Genomic DNA, 26,590 nt, shown 5'->3' on the forward strand with positions numbered 1-26,590 from the left:
CGAGTAACTTCTCTATGACCAAGCTATCCTTCTCTTGGCCAGCCATTTTTGGATTGATGGAGTTGAGTATTAGTGGGATGCTCCGCATTTTTAATGAGGAGTAGGAAGGACTTATCAAACTTTTAAACCACCATGTGAACTCATTTTTAAACTTTTGATTTATTGCTCTAAAGACATTACTTATGAATTCTTTGTAGAGCGGTGCTCCTCAAACCTGCGCTGTGGCCAGGTGGGGTGAAGCCTCTCAACCACAAGATTTGGGTGAGTCTGCTAATCGACAACGTTTGTCTTTATACATGTCCTTTTGTCACAGTATATCAATCATGGGAATATGACTCATCCATGTTCTCTTTTGTATTTTGTCTGTCTTTTTGTGTGGATCTAATGTCGTGCGACGCAACAGTATTCGGTTGAGTTTATACCTGAAGATCAGGTGATATTGGTTTTAATTTCACAAAATCTAAGTAGCAGTGTTTTACATTTTCGGTCCTGAAGAATGCATTTGAAACTTTGTTCAAAACAATGCAGAAACATGTTGACCACCATATAGTACGGTGATTATTTGGAACCCGCACTTACACTTGCTTTTTAAACCTTAGGAATTGGGAGACACTAATAAATGTTGTTTGTCCACCCGATCACCTAATTTTATATTCTCTCCCCTCACTTAACACTTTTCCCACCACAACACTGCCTCTACAGTAGCCACCTTAACTCTTTGTACTTCATTCACTTCCCTTATCTCGCACATATCGGCTACGGTAACATCTGACCGGCCGTTCAGTCTCCTGGGTAAGGAGAACCCAGATGATGAGAATAAGGGCGGTACAGAGTGGCTTCTGATGGGAACTATTTCTCCATTTGCTCTTGAGCCTTAAACTGGCCTGCACTTCACTATCGAAGCTCACTCACTGGTGTCTTTTGTGTTGCATTTGGCTTTATGATCCACCTCTTATTTTTGACCCCTAGGTGTTCTCTGTTGTGATAATACTGTATTTTGGGGCATGCACCTGGTTGGTCGGTAAATTCGCCCTTCGACCCTACTCCCATTGTTTGTTGTGAATGGTTACTGTAATCCAGCCTTGATAGAATAAGGCCTTGGATTAACAGTTTCTGGGAGGCAGGAGGAAGTAGGGGCAGGATCTTCCTGATTGATTTAATGAGCCCAAAGCAAGTCCCCGCGATTTTTTTGGCTTGCGTCTTGAAAGACGGATCTTTTTCAAGCCAGATACCCAGGCTTTTAATCTCAGACTTAGGAGCAGGGGGATCACCCAGGCAGGGGGGCCAAATGTTCTGCGAAAGGGAGATCCCCTGCTGGCCAAGGAGGAGAATGTCTGTCTTTGAGCCGTTAAGTTTCAAAGACGAGCTATTCATCCATCCTTGTATTTGTGTCAGACAGTTGTATAAATCCGATGGTTCTTGGTTTGGGTGAGACAAGGACACCACTAATTGAGTATCATCAGCGTAGCTGATGATACTCACTCCGAACGGGTTGACAACCTCCTCCAATGGGGACATGTAGACATTTACTAATGTCGGGCTCAGGGATGAGCCCTGAGGCACGCCACATTGGAGGGGGGTTTCGGGGGAACGTGTGTCATTCTCCCAGACCTGAAAGGATCGTTGGCTAAGGAAAGAGGTGAGCCAGGTCAGCGCAGTGCCCTCCACACCGATATTCCTAAGTCGATGGATTAGGAGCCGGTGGTTAACGGTGTCGAAGGCCGCACTGAGGTCCAGGAGGATCACTGCCACTGATCCTCCCGCGTCCAGAAGTGTTCTGGCCTCTTCCACCGCTGCGAGAAGGGCGATGTCAGTGCCCTGCCCTGGGCGTAATCCGGTCTGTGAGCACCTAAGCAGATTGTTGGTTTCCAGGTACTGCGAAAGTTTTTTATTCACAAGCTTTTCAGCAATTTTGCTGATTCCGGGGAGAAGGGAGATTGGCCTGTAGTTGGCCAGATCCGAGGGGTCCAGGGAGGGTTTTTTCAGTAGCGCCTTGACGACAGCCGCCTTCCAGCTGGAGGGAACAATTCCCTGTAGCAGTGAGGCATTAATGAGATGGGTAAGGGGAGGGACGATGGTAGGGGCTACTTTCTTAAGGATGCGTAGAGGCACAGGGTCCCTAGGAGATCCGCTTTTGATGGTGTCTAGCGTGGTTGCGACCTCTTCGGCTGTTACTGGTCCCCAGAAGGTTAGACGGGGAGAGGTGGAAATCGTATTGGTTCCTTCTTCCTCGCTAAAATTAGTAGGAGGAATGGAGACAAGGATTTTCTGAATCTTCTCCTCGAAGAAGTTGGCCAGTTAAAGGCATTTTTCTTCATCTGCTATGGGGTCTGGCGGAGTTCTTGGTCCGGAGTGAGGGGCTTTAAGTAGTTCTTTAAAAATGATAAAAGATTCCTTGCTGGAGCAAGCGGAGTTTTTTATCCTTTCCTGGAAAATTGAGCTTTTAGTATTGCGGAGGGCGTTCTTGTAATTTATTAAGGAGGTATGGTAAGCATCCTTCTTAGCAATCGACTTATCCTTCCTCCAGGATCGCTCCGTTTTTTTACATTCTTTCCGTAAAAGATTGAGCTCCGGAGTGTACCAAGGGGCAGGGCCCACTCTTTTAATTCGCCTTAGGGTGGTAGTTTTGGGGAGAAGTTTGTCCAATGAGGAGGTAAGCCAAGAATTGAACTGTTTATCAGCATTGGCTGGGTCTGGGATAGGGGGGGGGGGAGAATCCCTGAGAATAGTGATCCATTCGTCTGGCACAAGTTTGTGCCAGCGCCGGTCGGTAACCCGAGTTTTAGTCTGTTGGGAAGGTAAAATGGGGAAATTCCAGAGAATGGGAATTAAGAAGTGGTCTGTCCAGGGAAGGGGCATGGGAGAGCTAGTGGTGATGTCCGTGATGTTGGTAAAGACAGGGTCCAAGAGGTGCCCCTTGTCGTGGGTAGGTCCTGCATTAACCAACCGGATATCAAAAGACATGAGGTCAAGAAGGAGTTCGGACGCAATTAGATCTTTGGGGTCTGATATGTGAAGATTGAGGTCACCCACGAGAAGGAATTTGGGAGAGGAGGATGCTATCTGAGGGACAATGTCAACAAAAGCACTAGGGAATTTCCCTGGAGTTCCCGGCGGGCGGTAAATCAGCAGCCCCGAGAGGGAGTGTACAGGGGATATTTGAAGAGCGAAGTGACAGCTCTCAGTCTTCAATGTCGGCATTACTAGTTCTGCAAGCGAGGTGTTCTCTGTAGATTATCGCAAGGCCGCCCCCTCTGCCACGAGGTCTATGTAGGGTTTGAATTAGGTAGCCTGGGGGTAGGGCGTTGACAATGTCAGCATCTGACCAAGCAGTAAGCCAAGTTTCTGTAAGAAACAAAACGTCCAGACCATGGTCCTGAATCAACAGGTTAGTTTCATGGGCGTGCTTAGGTAGGGACCGACAATTGATAAGTCCCATCTGTAGTCCAGAGTTACCAGAGGTGATGGTATCAGGGTTACACAGTTCACAATTAATGTAGGGTGTACCTTCTGCGTGGATGTGGCTACACTGCGGATTTTTTTCCGGGTGGAGAGCAAGGAGCATGTCACTCGTATAGACCAGTCGGTTTTTAGATGAAACGGGCAGAGTAACTGGGCCTGGGTCCGGCTGGGCCCAGACGGGCTTGCCTTAGGCGCGCCTTCGGCGTGCTGACGGCGCACCCGCTGCGCCCGTCCGCTGCGCGTACGTGGAATGCACATCTTTTCTAGGCGGTGGGGGCGTGGCCTCGAGCGAGTGGGCGTGGCCACAAGACCGGCTCACTCGCTGATGGCGTCAAAGAGAAATAGCAATCCCGTAGCAGCGTTTATCTCGGCTCAGCGGGTGAATCTAGCTAAGGAAAGTGCCCCAAACGAGGTGCAGGCAAGGGAGGGTGGTGGGTTTTAATAACAAATTCTAACACACAATTTTTAAAATCACGACGACATACAGGAAATGATTCCTTTTGTTTTTCAATGGAGCGGTCGTTCCAGTCCTGAAGGTCCTTCGCCTGCTCGGTCTGATGGCTTCTTGCATTCTGTTGGTCAACCATGCACGCTGGCACATGAGGGCGCTCCAGTGGTGCCTCCGCAGGCAGTGGTATCAGCACAACGGAGATCTCAGGGAGTCAGTGAGGATCTCTAGAGAAGCTGCGGCGGATTTGTCTTGGTTGGGCGTGGAAGGCAACCTGTCTCAGGGGAAGCCTTTTCAGCTGCCTCCTCCAGTGGCCATGGCGATTACTGATGCATCCACTCTAGGGTGGGGTGCTCATCTGGGGGATCTGGAGGTCAAGGGTCTTTGGTCTCCAGAGGAAAGGTTGCTTCACATCAACCTTCTAGAGTTGCGGGCGATACGTCTGGCGCTCAAGGCCTTCCTCCCTTCCCTTCGCGGTCGGTCGATCTAAGTCCTGGCGGACAACACGACCGCGATGTGGTACATCAACAAGCAGGGAAGAGTGGGGTCGCAGTGTCTCTGCAGAGAGGCTCTGCGTCTCTAGTCCTGGGTTCAGGACCACCAGATTTGTCTGATGGCAAATCATCTGGCCGGAGTTCTGAACGTGCGAGCAGAAAGTCTCAGGCGGCAGTTCTCTGCCGACCACGAGTGGAGGCTTCACCCGGAGGTGGTTCGTCACGTCTTTCGGATGTGGGGTACTCCTCAGGTGGACCTGTTCGCCACTCGCGAGAATGCTCACTGCCCGTCCTTCTGCAGTCTCCAGTATCCGTTGCAAGGAGCCTTGGGGGACGCGTTTCAGTTGAGTTGGGAAAGACAGCTCCAGAGGGTATAAGGGCTCATTCTACTAGAGCTAAGTCGTCTACCTCAGCATTGGCTAGAGGTGTTCCTGTAGAGGACATTTGTAGGGCGGCAACTTGGTCTTACCCCCACACGTTCCCAAAGCATTACTGCTTGGATACTGAGGTGAGGAGGGACGGCCACTTTGCGCGCTCTGTCCTTCAGGATTTCCTGGTTTAGAAGAGTGGACACCCCCTTCTGGGGGTAGGGACTGCTGTGGGACTCTATTCACAAGGTGAGGAATCCACACGGCAGATGTATCTATCAGAAGAACAAGTTACTTGACTTCGGTAACGCTTTTTCTGGTAGATACTATATCTGCCTGTGGATTCCTCACTGACCCACCCGCCTCCCCGTTGTCCACTCTTCTTTACCAGAGTTACTGTAATATATTGTTTATATATTGTAATGTTAAGGAGTTGTTTCCATTGCTTTCTTGCACTTGCTTCACACTATGTGTGTTTCTCCTTGGCTATTGTGTATTGTGTATACTATGTATATTTCTACTGTCATTGGTCCGTCCGTGTGCTTCGATGGCACGGAAAAAAGGGCGGAGCTGATGTCATCACGCCGGCGTGGGCCTATTGTAGGCGTCGGTGACGTCAGCGGAGTCGCGTGCGATGCCGTCTCTCTTTGACGTCCAAGTCCACGTCGGCGCAAGGCTACAAAAAGAATTTCCGAATGTTGCTGACGCAAGGGGATATTCACAAGGTGAGGAATCCACAGGCAGATATAGTATCTTACCAGAAAAAGCGTTACCGAAGGTAAGTAACTTGTTCTTCATGCTTGTGAGATAAATGGACAATATTTCCCACTTTTTTATCCCATTAAAGCCTCCTGAACCCATTTCAATTGCAAATATCTCAAAAACTACTCAATTGATTTTACCAAATCACAAAAAGAGCAGTTTGAAGTTCTACTTTCATGCCATGTTTGGTGTAATCCGCTTTTGTTGTAACATACAGCACAAATTTGATATGAAAATTGAAATGGAAAATGCATCTATATGAAACTTGACATGCCGAAACTTAGCCAGTTATGATTAAGTGAGTTACACATTTCGTGCAGGTTTGTAAAACATTGGCTAGTCTATAAGCAAGCCAAAAAATGTATTTTTAAAGGAAAGCTCAGCATATAGAGTTACTACTGCAGACTTTGCATTTTTTTGTGTGTTTAATGTGTATGATGGGAGTGTATGATTTTAGGGCTTTATAATAAAAAATAAAAAGTTTTTCTAAATGGTCTGTATTGTCTGTCCTCTTAGTTTCTGTCTATATTTTCCATTATTTCTGATGTGTCATGCTGAAAGAGTTTCGTTGTTGCATTCTGGATCCTATGATTTAATCGGAAAGATATATATGTGTATGCATATGTATCTCAGATATATATATGGGTGTGTGTGTGTGTGTGTGTGTGTGTGTGTGTATATGTATATCGAATTGCTTCTAGCCCACCTGCCACTGCACGTCCTGTTTGAGTTTCTGCGGTGCAGTTCGTTACTTAACGAAGGGGCAGAGACACTGATCTTGCTGCCTCAAGACTCGACGGACACTTGCTGTGTTGGGTGAGAACGTATCAGGGGGACCTGAGGGACATCTTCGTTATAATTCTGGCAGGACTTCCTGATTTTATTCCCCGCTTTTCCAGCGGATTGAACACCTACAGTGCCAATCCGAAAATCCCTGCAACACACTCCTGGTCTACCGCATTCTGGGAGCTGTAGTTTGGTTCCAGGCTGCAGCGAGTTGCTGACACATGTGACTTGTGGTCATGCGGACTACCGCCAATGGGAATCAAGCTGGACAATTCAAAAGTGGGGAGGGGAAGTATTTTCCTGCATTCAGCGGCATCTGAGGAAGGCGAGAAGAGCCGAAATGCATAATGCTGAGCTGACCGAATAAAGGCTGTCCTGCAACTACCCCGAGAGACCTCCGCCTGTTTGTTTAAGCGGGCCCACCTTGAATACTTAGCGCTGGCCAGTGGCGCGTAGGAGGCCCCGTTCTCCTAAGTGGCTGAAGCATTCCTGGCACACGCTGTTTGCGCAGCTCACTGTTTCGAGGGATCGAATTGCTTCTAGCCCACCTGCCACTGCACGTCCTGTTTGAGTTTCTGCGGTGCAGTTCGTTACTTAACGAAGGGGCAGAGACACTGATCTTGCTGCCTCAAGACTCGACGGACACTTGCTGTGTTGGGTGAGAACGTATCAGGGGGACCTGAGGGACATCTTCGTTATAATTCTGGCAGGACTTCCTGATTTTATTCCCCGCTTTTCCAGCGGATTGAACACCTACAGTGCCAATCCGAAAATCCCTGCAACACACTCCTGGTCTACCGCATTCTGGGAGCTGTAGTTTGGTTCCAGGCTGCAGCGAGTTGCTGACACATGTGACTTGTGGTCATGCGGACTACCGCCAATGGGAATCAAGCTGGACAATTCAAAAGTGGGGAGGGGAAGTATTTCCCTGCATTCAGCGGCATCTGAGGAAGGCGAGAAGAGCCGAAATGCATAATGCTGAGCTGACCGAATAAAGGCTGTCCTGCAACTACCCCGAGAGACCTCCGCCTGTTTGTTTAAGCGGGCCCACCTTGAATATATATATATATATATATATATATATATATATATATATATATATATATATATATATATATATATATATATATATATATATATATATTCACTTAAAAAACCATAGGTTTCAGGCCTTATATAGCTAGGAATTAGCATTTAAAAAACCATTGAAATTGCTCCTATATAGTTAGTTGTACTAACTATATTTCGCGCACCCGCAATCCACTGCTGATGATGTCACATATTACATCATTCATGACAGGGTCAGTGACATCACTGATGAGATCACTGATGACATCTCAAATGACATCACTGACGACATCTCATTTGACATCACTGATATCACGGTGTGTTTCTGTAAAGTTTAAATATGTTTTACATATTGAAGAATGAGTGGATGTATAAGTGTCTAGATGAAGGATTTAGTAGGTGCGTGACTGACTGTATGAGTGAGTGATTAAATGTGTCTTACTAAATGCATGGGTTAGTGACTAAAATGTCTGAATGTGTGCATCAGTATGTCTGTTGTTGTGTAAGCTGCTGCATGTGTTGATCAGTAGCTATATGAGTGGCTATATGGGTTATTGATTGGTTGCCCAAGTATTTGAATGGGAGACTGAGTGTGTGTGTGTGTGGGTGGCTGGGAGGTGTGTGATTCTGTGCATAGATGTGTGAGCAGTCGATTCACTAGGTGTATGAGTTCAAGAGTGCCTGTTGAAACAGCTATATGGGCGGTTGACTGTGTCCATGGGTGTGTTGGTGAGTGAATGGATATCTCAGTGCTACATGTCCAAGAAAGTACATATGTAAAACACAGTGCATGTGAGAGTTGGCATATATAAATGACTATACATCAGAGCCAGTGAATGTGCGAGTGGCTGTATGGATCATTGTGTACTTGTATCAGTGATTGTATAATTGAGTAAGTATGTGTTAGTATATTCCAGAGAAAGAACCAGGTACTTAGCTGAAGGGAAACTTTGCGCACCACCGGGTATTTGGTATAGTCTAAGCAATGATTGTACTAAAGTGGTGCTGCTAGGAAAAGGGGTGACCTGTACAACCCCTTGACAATGTAATGTGAGAACACTTACATATAATTTAGTGAGCAGAAAAACCTGCGCAACCACAAATTGATACAGAACTGTAATAAATTATTTGGTCTTGATTTTACAGCAACAACTAAGGACAGTTGGTAAGTGCAGCAATAATGTTTATTGCGCCAGCCGACACGTGTTTCATTGGAGTGAAATACACTCCAAATCTTCAGGGCCAAATCCAAATGGCAAAGGAAGAATAATCCCCCACGACTGGTGATAATTCCAACCCAGTCCGGGTACAAAGGATCTTCAGGTCAGGCGCGCCAGTTAAGAGTCAGATACACTTTTCTATTGGTTCGTGAAGAGAAAATTGTGCTTTTGGCATCAAGAACTGCCAAGGTAGTACTGTGGTCAGTGGCTATTAAGTGAGCAGTAATCATCCGGGAAGCCTCGATGGGCAAAAGTAGCCGGCACCGCCTTAGACGTCGTATCGTCTCGCTTGCACTAGTGTGGTTCGCTCTCTCCGGGTCAGGATCCTTCCTGGTTTGGACAGTTTGGAATGCTGACAGTCGACTGCCAGCCAATCAGAAACTCGCTTGCGCACGTAAGGGTACGCGCACGTACACGTACGGTACGCGTACCGTACGCGTATGGTGCGCGTACGGTGAGCGCATATAGATCTATAATTTGCTCAAATTCAATTTTCTCAACAACTACTGTAGGGATTTTCACCAAATATAGAAAAGGCACTACTGCATACCTGTCCCTACCATTTTGCCAAGTTTGGTGTAATTCCGTTCAGCCGTTCGGGCTGTAGCCGTGTCTAAAGGTCCGTATGGAAAGTAACATGGGGAAAACACGTTTTGGGACTCCCCTTTCGGCCCCCTCTTGACGAATCCCCCCGAAACTTTCAGGGAAGGAGCGGAGCGGAGCTGGCCAAAATTCCTGAAAATTACACACCGATTCCTCAATCGGCGCTAAAGTTATTCTCAATAGAATGTTGAGCGCATATAGATATATAATTTGCTCAAATTCAATTTTCTCAACAACTACTAGAGGGATTTTCACCAAATATAGAAAAGGCACTACTGCATACCTGTTCTACCATTTTGCCAAGTTTGGTGTAATTCCGTTCAGCCGTTCGGGCTGTAGCCGTGTCTAAAGGTCCCATAGAAAATGCCATTTGAAACATTTCAAATTCAATTTTCTCAAGAACTACTGGAGGGATTTTCACCAAACATAGCAAAGGCACATCTGCATACCAGGCGCTACCATTTTGCCAAGTTTGGTATAATCCCATTCAGCCGTTCGGGCTGTAGCCGTGTGTAAAGGTCCCTATGGAAATTAACATGGGGAAAACACGTTTTGGGACCCCCCTTTTTTCTCGGCCCCCGTTTGACGAATTCCCCCGAAACTTTCAGGGAAGGAGCGGAGCGAAGCAATTTTAAGGAAAATTACACGCAGATTCCTACTTTGGGGCCAAAGTTATTCCCAATAGAATGTTGGGGATTTCCTATGGTAACTAGGCCCTAACTATATATACCTATTGGCGACCCCCAGTAGGTAATATACAATAATTATATATATATTTTTAAATACACTATGGGAAGTGGAGCTGTCTCTTTATAATGTACAGGTACACAGAGCGACCCCTTCTTTGTTGTGATAATGTTTTGTTTCCCATTCTATACATAGTCACTTTCTCTCAAAAGGATAGTTATGAAAGTAGGTTAGTCAAGAGGGTTGCACACCCCAGATATGTGCATGTCTGTTAATGTGTGACACCAAAAATTGTATGTTATGTCACCAATGTTAATGTTTCTCATAGAAAATTGAAGTATTTATATAAACTATACTACCGTCTTTTCATAGCTGTTGATGTTCCACTGGATGAATACTGCATAACCATGGCATTTTAACACAAGCAAGACTAGGTTTTGTGGTGATATTAGCCTGGATTCAGTACTGAACTTGCAGCAAAGCGTCCAGTTATTGAGAGCCCAGCATTTTATTCCCCATTCAGGGGCCAAAACTTGTAATTGTTCTTTGAATGGATGGGAAAAGCAGCAGGAAATGGTAATTCGGACCGGAGTTATCTAGAACTTGTAATTAGGACATAACTGGTTAACTCTAAAACATAAAGAGGGCAGTGATTACAAAGTGGTGTTCCTTTTGCTTTCCATGAACAACCACATTATTAATTCAGCTAAATTTTTGCGGTGCATAACCAAACTTCCCAAATCAACACCATTAATACCCTTGTATATGGATTTGGGATGTCAGAAAATTAAGGACATAGCGAGTTTTCGTCCAATGGCTTATTGGAGTAGGATTTGTGCCACGCCCGAACTAACACATTATGCTTCGGCACTTCTTGAAACCAGAAACATGGACACAGGGGGTAAAATACCATGGTTTAAACAGGTCAAGTCGCAATATAAAGCCCTGGGAATGGAGCAACTTTGGGATAATCCAACAGAAAATACCTTTCCATCACGAAAGGCTCTTAAAGAGATGTATTGGACTAACATTACCCAAAGGGAATTTCAATCAAACACTGATGCATCATTAACCAGGGCTTTTCTGGAACTCAAACATATCCCTGAATATGAGCGATATTGGGACCTCATCACTATCCCTAATGACAGAAAGCTATTTCACCAATGTAGGGTAGGAACTCTCCATATTAACACATTTACAAGTAAATGGTCAAGTAGTAAAGATCACCATCAGTGTCCGTTCTGTACAGCCCACTCAGAAACTTCAGCACATGTACTGCTCATATGTCCAGCTTATAAAGCTCCACGTCATAAATGGATTAAACCTATATGTATACAAAAAGGTATCCACAGTGGTACTGAGGCACTCAGGATTGTAAGAACTGACTGTTCCGATAGCATGGTTATTGCACTTGCAAAGTTTTTAAAATGGATGTGGGCCATACGAAGAGACAAAATAAAGCAAAAATAGACTGTAGCGTCCTATCCCGCCCTTTTCTAACGAAATTATTAGTTTTTTAACTTTATAACAATTTTAAATGGCTTACTCAACCTTTTAAGATACACTATATTTATTATTTTATAATAATTCTGTCTAGACCACCCTGTTTAAAGTATGATCAAATAGCTAATCTATGTTTTTTACTGATCGTTAGGACTTCTGGATGTAATAAGTATGAAGTGTTCTATATTTTAATTGATTGTTATTTTGTTGTAATGTCTTTTATGACTTGTGTCGCAATAAAGACTTATTGACTTGACTTGAGAGCCCAGCATTTTATTCCCCATTCCGGGGCCAAAACTTGTAATTGTTCTTTGAATGGATGGGAAATCCAGCAGGAAATGGTAATTCGGACCGGAGTTATCTACAACTTGTAATTATGACATAACTGGTTAACTCTAAAACGTAAAGAGGGCATTGATTACAAACTGGTGTTCCTTTGCTTTCCATGAACAACCACATTATTAATTCTGGTAAAGAACATCTGCTTCGTGTAGTTTTCCTTTTGTGAAACCTCTGACATTTTAAAGCACTCAACAACTGTGTATATTTGTATGTGCTAAAATGAAATATCACCCAATTAATATTAGCTAAAAATTTCCTGCATTTGAGCTTTCATTGGTTAACGTGCATCAAGCTCTCTCTGTCAAAGGCTCGAAATCCCTGATCCTTTTAAAATAGCTATAAATGGAATTAACATTGCTATACGCCCAACAGCAGTGCTTGTTTAGTAGCACATCCACCTCATTTGAAGTAGCCCATACTTCAGCCAATGAGGTGGAAATGCTGAGCTCTTTCCTCCCACTAGATCCTATTTTAGCTTAGATTTCTCCTGCAAGTTCTGTGTGAGATAGTCCCTAAAAAAGCTCTGCTCTTTATGATTTCAAACCTTACTTTGACTAGATTTTGCAGCCCCATTGGTGTACACAGGACCTCAGCCAAACCTACATTCAGATCTAGCCAACCAATAGTTCGTTTTAGGGCTTTTATTTTCCAATTGTGCAGATGGTCAGCACAATCAATGCATTTATTTGTATTTACCCTCCCCATAAATATCTTGCCATGACATTTGCAAAACTGTTCCGGCAAGACCCTAAAGAATAGGGAGAGGAGGTTGGCCTTACGTGTTCCAGAAAAATTGGAAATGCTTACCTCTAAATGGGATAACCTTGTGTCTGGGGATAAATCCACGGAAAGAGTTTCTCCTGACTTCCAAGAAATCATCTCAAAAACAAAAGCATGAGGTGCTCACTCAGCTGGAGTTTGCCAGTGATGCGCATGCATCCACATCTAAAAAAGGTAAAACCAAACCTCACTTTCTACTCCAGATATTGCAGCAAAGGCACACACTGGGGTTCAGGCTGAAACTACTAACCACCCACACAGGAAGGAACGCCGTATACATATGTGAAATCTTCTGGTGTGAATCTTCTCAAATGAGCAATCGAAAAGGTACCAAAGTCTCTGAGTTCCTGATCATGAAGAAAAGTAGAGAATGGGAACCTATTCCGGACCTTCAAGAACTCTACAAGGTTATAGAAAATTAGTCCTTTAGAATTGTCATCTTGCAAGAGGTCTGTGTGTTGCTGCAGGAAGAATGACTTACCTGCCTGTTTATTCAGGACACTTAGCTTAATATTGTCATACTCCCAGTCCACAGACAGGATAGATGAATCTGATCGAGACGTCTAGCCACAGATTACTTAAGTTTTGAATTCTCTCCAGGTGCCGGACTTTTTTCAGCAGTACCTCTGCGTGCCGGAGGACGGCTTCATATGACACTGTATTGACGTTGACTCCAGTTGTGACATCAGCGGAGTGCTATAAATCCCCTCCGGCACGCAGATGTCAGTTTGTTCTTTTCCGTGCTGCAACACTAATCTGGAAAAGCAGTTTCGCAGGCCTGACAACATAAAATGTTGCCATCTTAAAATTCTGACACTGGCACATTCACTAAAGACAAAAAAAGTAACCCCTTTGCTGCGGGGACTAATTCCCCCGCTGTGCGGGGGGAGGCGGGGCGCCGCGGTGCTTGTGACAAGCTTGACTCATCAAGCTCCACGATGGCGCTGTACTCATGACAAGCTGAGCTCGTCATGACCACGCCCGTTTACATGGAATACTCAGCACAGCAGAGGAATTATCCCCGCGTGGGAGCGCGGCGGCGGTCATGACGAGCTCAGCGCATCATGAGCACAGCGCCACTGTGCCTCATGACGAGCTGAGCTCGTCATGAGCACCCAAGGTGTTAAAACATGAAGTGGAAATTCTTTGTGAGGTGGCAAAGGAATTCCTTTCATTTCATTGCAATCTTACAAAGAGTTCATCTGGTTTCAGTATTAACTTTGATAAGAACAGGGGATTCCATCATCATTTTCCCTCTGAATAGTCAAGCAGTTTGGGAAGGCCTATTTTTCGGCTTTTTCTTCAGTTCGATATCGTCAGCAGCTGTGAGAGTGAAAAACGATTCTCAGTCAGCTGATCCTGCCACTGTTTAAGTGATCCATCATGAAACACCTCTCATGGTAAATGATGTTGCTAATGGAGAGTAGGAGAACGCCAATTCTTCATGATAAAGAATAATACATTCATTTCACAAAGTATAAAGTCCCCTTGTACACCAACCTTATTATAATCCCCAAAGTTCCTTTGGCCATCATGTGAACAAGCCAGCCACCCTTTGCTCTTTCTATTCAAAGCCCACTTCATCAGTGGTAAGAGTTTTACATTTATTGGATGTACGCAGGTGCATCAACTTTTAGATGGACAAAACAAGGGACATAGGGCCAGATGTATCAAAGGGTTTTACCCATTTGGTGTCTGTGGGAAAATGTGTTCATACATATAGACCATCATTTGTTTGGTCAGTTTGGTTTTTCTGCCATCCTGGTAGGGTTTGCCCTCTTACGTAGCAGGGCATTGCCCACTGGCTGTTGGCATGCCTCACTTTCTACAACAGTAAAGCTAGACACCTGCTTCAAAACAATAAGGGTGCAGTCCACAAGAGCATGTTGGCAACAGCTGCACTCCATGCAGGAGCACCACCCATTATACACGTTCACCAAACTCTACTGACTTGATTTACATTTAGCAGTAGAGTCTTCAGTGGGGCAAGAGTCAGCCTTTTTTTTTTTAAATGAAGGCGATCCTGCTTCCTTTTTGCTATTATGTTTCAAGCATGTGAAACTATGAAAGATCCAATGCTGAAGCAGCAATGAGGTCCTTACCAGTAACCTAATTTCTTGAGCTTTTTAAGCTTCATGGATTCACACACTACCCTCCCTTTTCCCTGGTCTGAGATTCACTAAATGCTTGTTATCTTCACATATGTGCTGTGAAGTTTGAGCTGTGGTGGAAGTAGGGAGCTCAGCACTTCCATCTCATTAACTGAACTTTGAGTTCTTTCAAATGAGTTGATACTGCTTAGTGCAACTTTACAAGTGCCAGCGATTCCCAGTCGATGGGGAACAACTCAACCATGTAAATTTATGAAAGATACCAACGCTCATTTCATATGCTGCGTATTTGTCTATATTGCATAATATGCTGCATAACCATCTAAGCCTTGTCACATAAATTGGTTTGACATGGACCATAATTCCAAACACCTAGTTCATAACCAGCTAAGGATTTTAAGAACACATAAGACTTGGGCTGACACTTTAAAGCCACAAAGGTTGTTTCTATAGCACAGAGCACCTCCACATATTCCAAGTTATTAAGTCTATCAGATGCTTACTTACTTTTCCCTACTATCCCTCCTGAAGTATGGGGCACCAGAGGGAACTCTCAGCCATCCTTGAGACCTCGGTGCCAGGTGCCTCTTTTCATTTTCTTGTAAGAGTTCCAGGTCAGGGCTTGCTTGGTGGTGTTTGATGTGGGCTTGCGGAGGGGGGAGACCTATCCAGCCCCAATGTCTTCATGAGAAGCGAGTTGGAAAGTCAGCTGCCATTAGTTGTTGTTGCTGACGGTGTTTGGGCAGTGGTTTTGGAGGATTTTCCTCAGATAAGTGTTGATGAAGGTCTGGAATTTGTTGATGGTGGTCACTGTCTTTCCAGGTTTCTCCTCCATACATGTTTGTTTTAAAAAAGCCTGATCTTGGTTTGCAGCATTAGATCCTTGGAGCTCCTCATCTTCTTTAGCCGAATGAAGGCAACCCTTGCTTTTCTGATTTTTGCCTTAACGTTGGCGTCCGTGCGTCCGTGACACTGCCCAGGTAGCTGAAGGTCTCAACCTCTTCCAGCGGATCTCCTGCAAGAGTGAATGCAGTTGTGCTGGCCATGTTAGCCTTTAGGGTCTTGATGGCTCCCCTGTGTATGTTAGGGCCAAGTTGTGCTGATGTGGCTGCCACATTGTCAGTCTTATCTTGCATCTGCAGTCAGTATAGGAGAGTAGGGCCAGGTCTTCTGCACAGTCCAGGTCTTCGAGCTGCATCAAAGCTGTCCACTGGATCCCATTTCTTCTTGCTATGGATGTCTTTATGATCCAGTCTATGGCAGGAAGAGAAAATGCAAGAACAAGCAACCCTGGTAGACTGCTCCTCACTTGGAAATTAGTTGTCCTCCATGGACTCTCTTGCAGGTCATTCCCTTGTAAAAATTCCTGAAGATTATTACTAGTTTATCTGGCATACTGTAGCGGCAGAGGTGTTTTTAAAGGGCCTCTCTGTTGAATGCCTACCCTAATCAATGAAGTAGACACAGCGAAAGGAATCCATTCCATCGACTCCTCAATGATGATGCTCAGTGTTGCAATCTGGTCTGGTCTGGTTATAGATCCAATAATATTTCTCTGTTAGTCCTGCCACAGTTGTTATGGTCAACTCTGGTTGAATTAACATTCATTGCACCCCACTGGACATGACAACTGCTCTTAGTAGCTGTACCATTTCTCCTTATTCCCAAGTAATTCTGACATGTTGACTTTATTATGACAAATTTAGAATTAAGCTTACTATTGGACTTGGCCCTTTTGGCGGGTTAACTCCTAAACGTTTTGCCTGTCTCCTAGCCTTTTCCTGTGTAGTGTTAGTGGTTTTAGGCCTCTAGGCACTTTATCACTGCTGTCCAGTGTAAAGTGCGTGCGCTTTGGGTTACATGTAGTGAGATTGGCCTGCCCTCCCATAGGAATGCATGGGGGATTCCCTGATGGATGTGGGTCATTGGTAAATCCTGATATGAGAGGTGCAGCTTGGTCAAGTCTGGTATGTGTGAAATGGTATTAATAAATGCTGCGCAGTGGTGTGCACAGATTTATTGTGGTTATTTTAGAAATGCCACTTTTAGAAGTTGGCATTTCTGTGTGCTATGTGTCTGCCTGCCTGAAGTGAATTGCATGTCTGGCTTTTGAGTGACAGGGGCTGGTGACGTGTGGGTGGCTCCAGGAGGGGCAGGATGTGTTGGCGCTAGGCTGAATGGGACATCTACATTTTGAGTAGTGGAAGGAGAAGTTCCTGGCCCTTGAATAGGAGTGTGCCTCCCCTAGTGAATGCTGGCTCCGCCCCCTCCTGTGGTGTCTGATGACGAGCCCCCACCTAACAATAGGCCGTCCTAATCCTACTTGACCTGTCGGCAGCCTTCGATACGGTTTCACACCATATCTTAGTGAACCGGCTGGCTGCCGCAGGGGTAGGGGGACAAGCCCTGGTATGGCTTAGGAATTTCCTCAGCAACAGACATCAGGTCACTGTGCTGGGCCCTTTCCAGTCGGAAGCAAAGGTCGTCAGCTCTGGGGTACCACAGGGCTCTAGTTTAAGCCCTGTACTTTTTAATCTGTACATGGTCCCACTTATGGAACTGATTGCATCTTTTAAGATCAGTACAATTTCTTATGCTGACGACACCCAGCTAATCCTGGTGCTGGACAGGGACAGGCAAGGCGCTGAAGAAAATCTAAAGGAATGCCTAACAGCGACATTCAACTGGATGACTAACAACCATTTGAAATGTAATGCCGGGAAGACAGAGATCATGCCGTTTGGGAAACACAATCTGTTCTCCCCAAAGAGGTGTTGGCCTGCTGAAGCAGAAGCACCTCCCAACACCATCACATCAGCTCGGAACTTGGGTATCAAGTTCGACGACCAACTGTCTTTTAAAAATCAAGCAGTAACTATAGCTGGGACCTGCTTTCAGATTATAAAGGCACTGAGGAAATTCTTCGATCTCCTCCCGCTGCCAGCCAGAAAAACGGTGGCTGTGGCTTTAATTAACTCCAGGTTGGACTACTGCAACGGCCTGTATGCTGGAGCTAACAAATCAGTCCTGCACCGATTGCAGATGGTCCAACACGCCGCTGCGCGCCTAGTACTACGCTGGCCACGTAGATCCTCAGCCTCAGCGGCCCTGAAGGCGCTACATTGGCTGCCTATTAGTAAAAGGGTCTTATTTAAGATACTTGTCATCACGTTCAGGGCGTTCCAACAGCAAGGACCTAAATACCTCTGCAACGGGTTTAAGAAATATCACCCCACCCGCTGTCTGAGATCTGCTAGCCAGAACTTGCTTACTATCCCTCGCTTCAAGCTGACTACAAGAGGTGGCAGATCCCTCTTCTTTCTGGGCGCTAAGGCCTGGAATCAGTTACCACCCTCCCTAAGAGCATTATCCCAGGAGACCCACTTCAGGAAAGCATTAAAAACTTGGGTCTTTTCTTTAACCGATGTCGCCTGCAGAGCCTTGATCTAGTAGTGTGATGCAATAGGTCACTCATCATCTTGCCCCCTACCCGTCCATCTGGGTTGGTTAAGCGCCAAGATACTCCCTGGAGTGATAGGAGCGCTATAGAAATGTGCTTTACATTACATTACATTACAGCGCAAGGCTGCGAGGGAATCCCGGTGAGTGGGATTCCCCCTGAGCTCCTTATTGAAGCGGGAGCCCATCCTGCATTTGTGTGTGCCAAGCAGGTGCCCACCTCGCGTTTATGCTACATTTTGCCACTTTCAATTCGCGGGTGCCCACCATGCATTTTCGTCACCTTTAGCGGGTGCCCACCCCGCATCTTTGACTTTATGGTTTAAAATACACTTAGCGGGTACCCACCCCGCAAGTGTCTTCACTTAAAATGGGAGCCTGCCCCGTATAGCCCAGCAGAAGAAGAAAAGAAATCGCCAAGACTGCTGAGGGCTGCTGCGCTGCCCGCGGCAACACAGAAGCCAGGCACGAGCTGCCTGTTTGGGGGTGGAGCCTCACGCCCTGGGCGGAAGTTGCAGCTCGGTTGAAGAGGAAACCTGGGCTGAGGAAGGGGGGCCCCCGTGTACCGGAGGGAGCCCCGTGTGCGGTCCCAAGCATCTGAGCTTGGCGGGCTCCACCCTGAGGCTGGAGAGGGAGCCCGGGCGAAGTAAGGAGACCCCGTTCTCCCCCAGCGAAGGAAGCGGAGAGGCGGGCCGTGTCCCGGCCACGAGGAAAGCATCCCCTTCCCAGGTGAGAGACCGTGGGAGAGGTGGGAGTAGTGCAGCTCTATTCTCCTGCAGTATCAGCTGCCCCGGATTATAGTGGGCAGCTGCTTTGAGTAATTCCACAGTACCGTCGTGCCAAGTTGGTGCCATTGCTTCAGCTGCCCTGCAGGATAGCGGACAGTTACTACGGGGCATCTTCCTATTGGCAGTTAGGAGTCCCGGAGTGGGGCTCCAAAGGTACAGCGGTTCCCCGGGCTGATATCGCCACAGCTGCCCTGCGAGAGAGAGCGGGCAGCTGCAACGTTTGGGGGTACGTTTTATTTTTGGTGCCTTTTTCTGTTAGTTGGTGCTTCCAACTGCCCCACGAGGGAGGGGGCAGCTGCAACATCTTGGCCACATCTGTTAGAAAGCCCCAGTGGAGGTCCAGAGGGCACTGAGGTGCCAGTGCTTCCAAGTTTTGTCCACAGCTGCCCAGCAAGTAGTGGGCAGCTGCTATGTTCAGGCTGGTGCGACTGCACACTGTTGATTGTTGCATTTGCAGCCAGAGGGCTAATGGGATAGTCCTGGAGAAGTCCTAACATTTCTGGACATAGGGCATTGAGGGCCCATGTGAAAGGCCCGGTGGTCAGTCCTGGGTCCGGGCCTAATATGTTCATTCCTGGTGTGGTACCTGGCTAATGATGATGCCTAATACCATGCTGTGATGTTCTAGGTTCATGTCTGATTACGTTTTTAGGCCTCATGCTAAGGTGTCGCATGCCCAAGGTCATGTTATGATATGCTATGGATATGCCTGCGCTAACGTGTTCATGCTAATGGGATATATGTTAAGGTGATGATGCTCAGTTCATTTCTTCTACCAGTAGCGACTGGCTGTTATTACTAATTGATTGCATTTACTGGTTATGTTTGTGATGGTTCTGGCAGCGACCCGATTGGCGCTGCTGTGTATATTGTGATCTGGTGCCAGTTGGCAAAGTGTATGTATATCTGTGATTATATTCTAATGTGTTTTTATAATACAAAGGCTATTTTTGATATAACCTTGGGGGGGGAGTTCCTTTTGTGGTGTGCCTAGTGTGTTGCTGCTGTGTGAGTGCTCGTGCCAAGCTACCAAGGGGGAGAGCAGGGGTTATCTTTGGCGTGTAACTCCCTTGCCCTGACTAGAGTGATGGTTTCTGCCTGGCTTTGGTGCAAGTCTTAGCCTATCAGAAATCCCATTTCTAACAATTACTTTCCTGAAAGGTGCTGTAAAGTTGTGTTATTGAAAGGAGGTTTATGTTTAAACACAAAAGAAAGGTACCCTTCATTCAGCTGCGTACTACAAGTTGAGTTCTTTTTACAGTTTTTGTTTCATGTACTATTTGTTTTTTAATGCATTCATTTGTTTGTAATTACAGGAGAGACGGGTATTGGAAAGTCAACGCTCATAGACACTTTATTTAATACAAACTTTGAGGATGACGAGTCATCTCATTGCGAACCTTCTGTAAAGCTTAAAGGGCAGACTTATGAGCTCCAGGAAAGTAGCGTGCGTTTGAAATTAACCATTGTAAGTACAGTAGGATTTGGTGACCAGATAAACAAGGAAGACAGGTTAGTACCTCTCTTTTTAAAGCATGTGATACAAGTGTTATCAAAATGTTTGAAATAAAAATAATTACTTAAGATAGTATGCTTTTTCATTTGTGTGTTCATTACTCAACTCCTGCAATTGTTTCCTGAATTAATTTTACAGTAGTACCTCCCATTCACTGTAGGGCATTTCTATAGTTTAATTTTAAATGGCATTGTATGGAACCCATGAAGAATTGTATACTCGCTCCTATGCCCTATTCTTCGCAGATGATTTTTTATGTCTCTGTGTTGTATTACTAATTTCCAATAGCATCATTTGTCTTAGTGGTAGAATTGATATGAAGTCCAGTTAATAGAAGCTAAGAAACTGGAACATATCAGTCACCCTCAGTCATCCCTCTCTGCCTCTTGAAGAAATTCTAAGCTCTCAGTGACTTTAGCACACTGTTTTACCATGGTGCAAAGTTCAGCGCACTTATAGGTTTCTCGTTCATTAGTAATAGGCGTTTTACTAGTATCAGGGCTAATGGTACGAACTGAGCATGTGACACTCATTTTGTTTGTGCATTTAAGTTGCTTTATGCTGTAGAAATTAAACAGGGATTCATGGACCTAATGAGGATGCTAAGTGCTCTGCTTCATAATGCCTCCCCGGCTCTCTTTTGATGTGCACCGATGGTAGGATGAGTTATTTGCGCTACATGGCAGGTGTTGAGTTTCGTGTGTGAGGATTGGAGATGTGGTCTAACTGTAGTGTGACAAAATGATAGTTCTGCATAAGAATTTTATTTTTCAGAAGAGTTTGAGATTAGATAGATACATTTCTTTATTTGCATGCTTAACCATAAAATATATACAACTTAACATTCATACAAAATCAATATATTAATCACAAAATCCTGATTAATTATATAAAAAACATAAAAACGTCCAACTGCCATTTTATAATAAATAAAAAACTTCATCTAACTACATACGAACTAGGGCACAGTTCTTAAAAAGGGCCCTGTATCACTGCCGAGCACCATGTATCTTTACCACACAGCTTAAGAAGTGCCCTATACAAACATGTGTAAATATCTTCCATAGCCGGCCTCACTTGGCGAAATTTACCCTCCTTCAGACTGGGGTCAGGTATTTTTTTTGCTCTGTACATTGTAATGACCACAAAACATGACAACAAGCAGCATAGTCTGCTCAGGAGAGCCATCCCATCCGCACGACCATAGACTGTCGACTGCAACCCAACCTTTAGGGACACAAACCATTGGCAAAAATGCATTGATCCTGGGTCTGGAGAGCAGGTTATGATGATCGATGTTGTTCACCCAGATTAAATATGGAGCCATGGAACAGATTGTCTGTGTCCATAAATAAGCCTTCACTGATGTTTTGTCAGATTCTAGTTTTTCACAATTGACAGATAGCTGCATAAGGAAGTGATGTTTAACCCATTGAATATTTTGTTTGGTGTTACCTTTTGAGTGCTTGAACAAACTAGAGCGACCCAAAGAAATAAAAGCAGACTTTATATAATTCAGACAAGAAATTTTTTATTTATTTAAAATGTTGGCGCTCCCGCGCTTCTTGTATGCCCTGCAGAACTGTCCTTTCCCGATTCCTGACACCTACTTTAATGCTGTGGAAAGTGACTTACGACTTTTGCTGTGGGATGGCGGGGCGGCCCGCATCGCCCTCCAAAAGCTCACCCAAAGTTGGTATGATGGGGGCATTGCCTTGCCTAACCTGCGTCTTTATCATTGGTCATCACAGCTAGTGGCCACCAACCACTGGATCCATGGGTCACCCCTGATTCCGGCCTTCCACCTAGACAGATGCCAGACGGGGCGGGAGGGATACCTAGGAGCCCTCTACAGCAAACCAGTCTAACAAATACGTGGGACCCATGGCGCAAACAGTCGCAATCTGGCATAGGGCCAACCGATGTCTGGGCTAGTCAGACAAAATTACCAAAGCGACGCCTTTGTGGTTGTCGCAACAGCTCGGCTCCCTTTGCTTCCTTTTGGAATTCGACCGGTGGGACACAATAGGAATCTCAACGGTGGGAGACCTAATACACAAAGGCAAGCTACTGACATTTGAGGAACTCGGAACTAAGTACTCCCTCGCACAAAAAGAATTGTTCCGTTACATCCAAATTAGACATGCTGTCCTCACTGCTATCCCCGACCTCTCTTCCATACCTGAGACAGCCCCCTTAGAGGACAGACTGCTTTCAAAACCTCTCCCCTCCAAAGCCATCTCCTACACCTATCGTAAACTGTGTAACAACCTCCCTGATACTTTTCAGTCCCTGCGAGACAAATGGCAGGCAGATTTAGGTCCCTTGGAAGACGAGGACTGGTGGGCGGCCCTAATGTCCCCTAGAGAGTCTGCAATCAATCATAGGTTCCGACTGATTCAATTGAAGGTGCTACACGGGGCCTACATGTCTGCTACATTATTGGCTAGAATCGGCAGTCGGCCTGACGACCTGTGTCTGAGGGGCTGCGGCCTGTCTGGTATCTTCTATCATGTCCTGTGGGACTGTTCGGTAATACAGAAAGATGAGAGGCTCCCTGGGGAAGCCAGTCCCGCTGTCTCCGAGGGAATGTGTTCTTAATATATGGGGAGCCATGGACTTGAATGAACTTGAATTACAATGGGCGGCGCTGGGTTTCCTGCTTATTAAATGCTCAATAGCTATGAAATGGGGCTCTGTTGAAAAGCCACTAGTGGTGGGTTGGATGGCAGAGATGGACCGCTGTATGCTCGCCGAAAAAAAAAGTACAAACTCGGAGGTTGCCCTGCAAAGTGGGATAAGAAGTGGGGACATTGGAACAAATACCGTGACGAATTATGTGAATCTCCAACGTTGGAATTAGCCATGGATAGAGCTGGACCCTTATCTCGAACTGCACACTGATGTACCAGTATATTCATTTTGTACCTTTATTCTATTGTACCATTCTACATGTGACTGATTTAATGACTCTGTTTTCTTTTCAATAAAGTTTTCTGTTAAAAAAAGAAATTGTTTTATGATTATCAACAGAAAGACACCCTGAATAGTCAGCCTATTTAAAATAGGTTCTTTCTTAAGCCAATTGAAAAGCCAGCACAGTAGAGTCTTAAGTTTGAGCCGGTAAGAGATCTAACAAATGCCCAGCTTCTCATGTACCGCAAATGTGGAAGAGCCTCTTGAGGAATTTGTTCTCCTCCTGCTGAATTGGGTCACAGTCCTGATAGGCTCAAAGGTCATTACCGTAACTAGCCGCTGACACACACATGGTCTTTTAAACCTTAATCCGGGCTTTCACAGGTTTCTTACCTACTCGCAGATTGAAATCCATCACAGCCCCAGGCAACCTAGCCAGAGTTAACGTTGTTGAATTTACAGAGGGGGCCCAGTAGGATTTGTCATCAAATAAAACACCCACGTAATTAAAGGATCCCACCTGGGCAATTTTGACTTTCTACCAAACATGACTCCTCACTTCAACAGGCTTGACCCCTAACCTCATCGTAAGTGATTTGGCACAACTAACCGACAAATCCTAACCCTCGATGGAGGGAGATGCAAGCATGCAAAAGACATTGGAGACTTAAAGCGACCCCTGACATAAGGACAGTATTACGTGCATATAAAAGTACTGGAATTGCCCTCGAACCCACCTTGGCGGGATCACCCTGGACCTCCATCAAAACCAATTCCAAGTCATTTATGTAAATGGTAAACGAAAATGGAGCTGAAATACAACTCTGCTATACACCATGGGAAATAGGAAAACTCTTCATGCAAGCTCCCTCAGTCAAGTATCTAATGGAGCCTGACATGTCCCTGTGAAGATCAGCCAAAAGGGAGACCGAAGCTGGCTCCACCTCATAACTAAGAGGGCCCACAGTTTTGATTGGTTCACCCGATCGAAACTGTTGAAAGATCCATAAAACCCAGTTACACTGACCCCTTTTTGGCCACATTCTTGAATACTAGGACTATAATCGATTGTGACCAAGATGACAAAGACCATGGGCAGCTGCCACATTAAAACAAATTTCAATAAAGGAGCCCAAATAGTGATGTCTTCCTTGAATAGGTCTGCAGGAACACTGTCTGGCCCCGGAGCCTTATCCCTCGACCCTCTAAGCCCCAGATCTCGGATCGGGTTCATGAAGTTAAAGATCTAAAAGCTCTTGTTAGTAGTCTCTCTGACTCTTTGTCTATGGCACTCTTTGAGATCCATCTTATGAAAAGAAAAATGATTAGTTTACCTGCCTGCTTAGTGGGGGAACATGGGGTAGTGAATTGCCCGGGACAGTCAGGTGTGAACTTGGAGGGGAGACCAGTGGGAAACATTAGACATGTTAAAGAGGGTGGGGGCAGACCGCTTGGCCTCATGCAATAAACACGGCCCCCCAGTTATCGGCTTTCACAAGTAGGCCTGTAAATAAGGGAGCCGGCCCAAGACATCGCCCTAACTTTGACATCGTCATCTCACCCTTGATTGTTCCCCCTGTTCCTGCAGAAAAACGGCCCAACATCACACAAAGTACAGCTAGGATTCCCGACAATGGAAAGGTAATATTCCTAACCGGTGTTCCCAAAACTCCCACCTAACTCAACTAGCGAGAGTGAGGCCTCTTCCATTAACAAGAGCATCCAATGGTTCCGACAAGTAAGAGGCTGTCGGTCAGTCATCAGGGACGATATCAAAGGGGCTAATAGGTGTCCTATAAGGGGGGCCTCTATGGATGCGATGGCACTTACATTTTATCGCCATGACATAGTTGAGAACTTGGTTTCATTTGACCTACGCACCCATCATCTAACTAAATCTAACATTTGCATCAAACACCCGCTACCAGAGGCAACCTCATTGGTTAAACTCCTAGCCCCCAACCTTCTGTTAGTAGGTCATCACCGCTAAGGGAAATATTTATTTATTTTATTTATTTGATAGTTTTATATAGCGCAGACAAGATCTTCGCAGATATCAGAGCGCTTTACAAAGAATAGTACATGAAGGAGCATAATCAGACAAATAAATCAATAGGTCAAACAGTACAAATAGGTGGCTACAAAGCCAATCATGTGAGTAATAGGACAACTAATACAAATACAAATAAGCAAAGGGGTCAAACATGTAGTACAGATCGGTGCAGAGTATTAACAGTGTTCGAGATAGTAGTTCAAGTGTATTTAGCCATGAGGATAGCTTTTACTTCATTTTTAAAGAGTGTAGTGGAGGAGATAAGCCTGGTTTCTGGCGGGAGTGAGTTCCAGATCCTAGGCGCCATTCCTGAGAAGGAGCGCTTATATGTTTTTTCCTTTCGGAATCTTCGAGGTTTCAGCAGAAGATTGTTGGTGCCTCTAGTGTTTCTGGCTCCGCCAGAGATTGACAGTTTCTGAGCGAGGTAGCCGGGTGAGTTTAGGTGTACCGCCTTGTGTGTCATGCAGGTGATTTTCAGATGTATTCTGGCTTCAAAAGGCAGCCAGTTCAGGGATTTCAAGTCAGGGGTGATATGAGAGTGCTTTTTTGACCCAGTGATGAGTCTCGCTGCAGCATTTAGAGAAGCTCTTAGGGGTGCGGTTGTAGTTAGGGGGAGTCCGCAGAGGGCGATGCTGCCATATTCAATTCGAGGTATGACAAGTGCTTGTACTGCGGTTTGGAAGTCTTTGGCTGGGAGGAAGGGTTTAAGTTTCCTCAGAGTATTGATCTGGAAGTTCGCTCCCTTTGTTGCCTTGCTGATATGTTGCTGCATGTTGAGATTGGTGTCGAGTGTTACGCCTAAAGATTTTGCTGAGTCCACGATGGTGGGTTGGACATTGAGTGCGGTTAGGTGTTTAAGCCAAATTTGGGTGGTGGAGATCTTTGCTGGAGGTGAGATCAGAAGGAACTCTGTTTTCAGGGCATTGAGTTTGAGATGATTGTCGGCAAACCAGGATTGGGTGCATCTGATCGTTGAGTACAGGAGCAAGATGTCTTTGGGGGACTGTAATTTGAGATAAAGTTGGGTGTCATCGGCGTACATGTGAAAGTGTACATTGGATGCTTGTAGCAAAGTGGTGAGAGGTTCCATGACTAGGTTGAACAGAGTTGGGGAAAGAGAGGATCCTTGGGGGACGCCTAGTGTTACGGGTATTGGCGAGGACATCAGGTTGTTGCTCTTGAATTTCTGCGACCTGTTGTGAAGAAAGGAAGTGAACCACTTGA

At 45.5% G+C, this 26,590-nt stretch overlaps 1 protein-coding gene across 2 annotated transcripts in view; it reads left to right on the forward strand.

Annotated features, from left to right (window-relative positions):
- Positions 1–26,590, forward strand: part of LOC147697203 (septin-10-like) — a 348,351-nt gene that overhangs the window by 107,375 nt on the left and 214,386 nt on the right. For both annotated transcript variants that reach the window (XM_086934272.1, XM_086934273.1), the window contains exon 4: positions 20,198–20,393. In XM_086934272.1, coding sequence (XP_086790398.1) covers positions 20,198–20,393 — 196 coding nt within the window. The remainder of the gene's footprint in view (positions 1–20,197; positions 20,394–26,590) is intronic.

The sequence above is a fragment of the Lissotriton vulgaris genome, chromosome 8 (assembly GCF_964263255.1).
Source record: "Lissotriton vulgaris chromosome 8, aLisVul1.2, whole genome shotgun sequence".
Lineage (NCBI taxonomy): Eukaryota > Metazoa > Chordata > Amphibia > Caudata > Salamandridae > Lissotriton > Lissotriton vulgaris.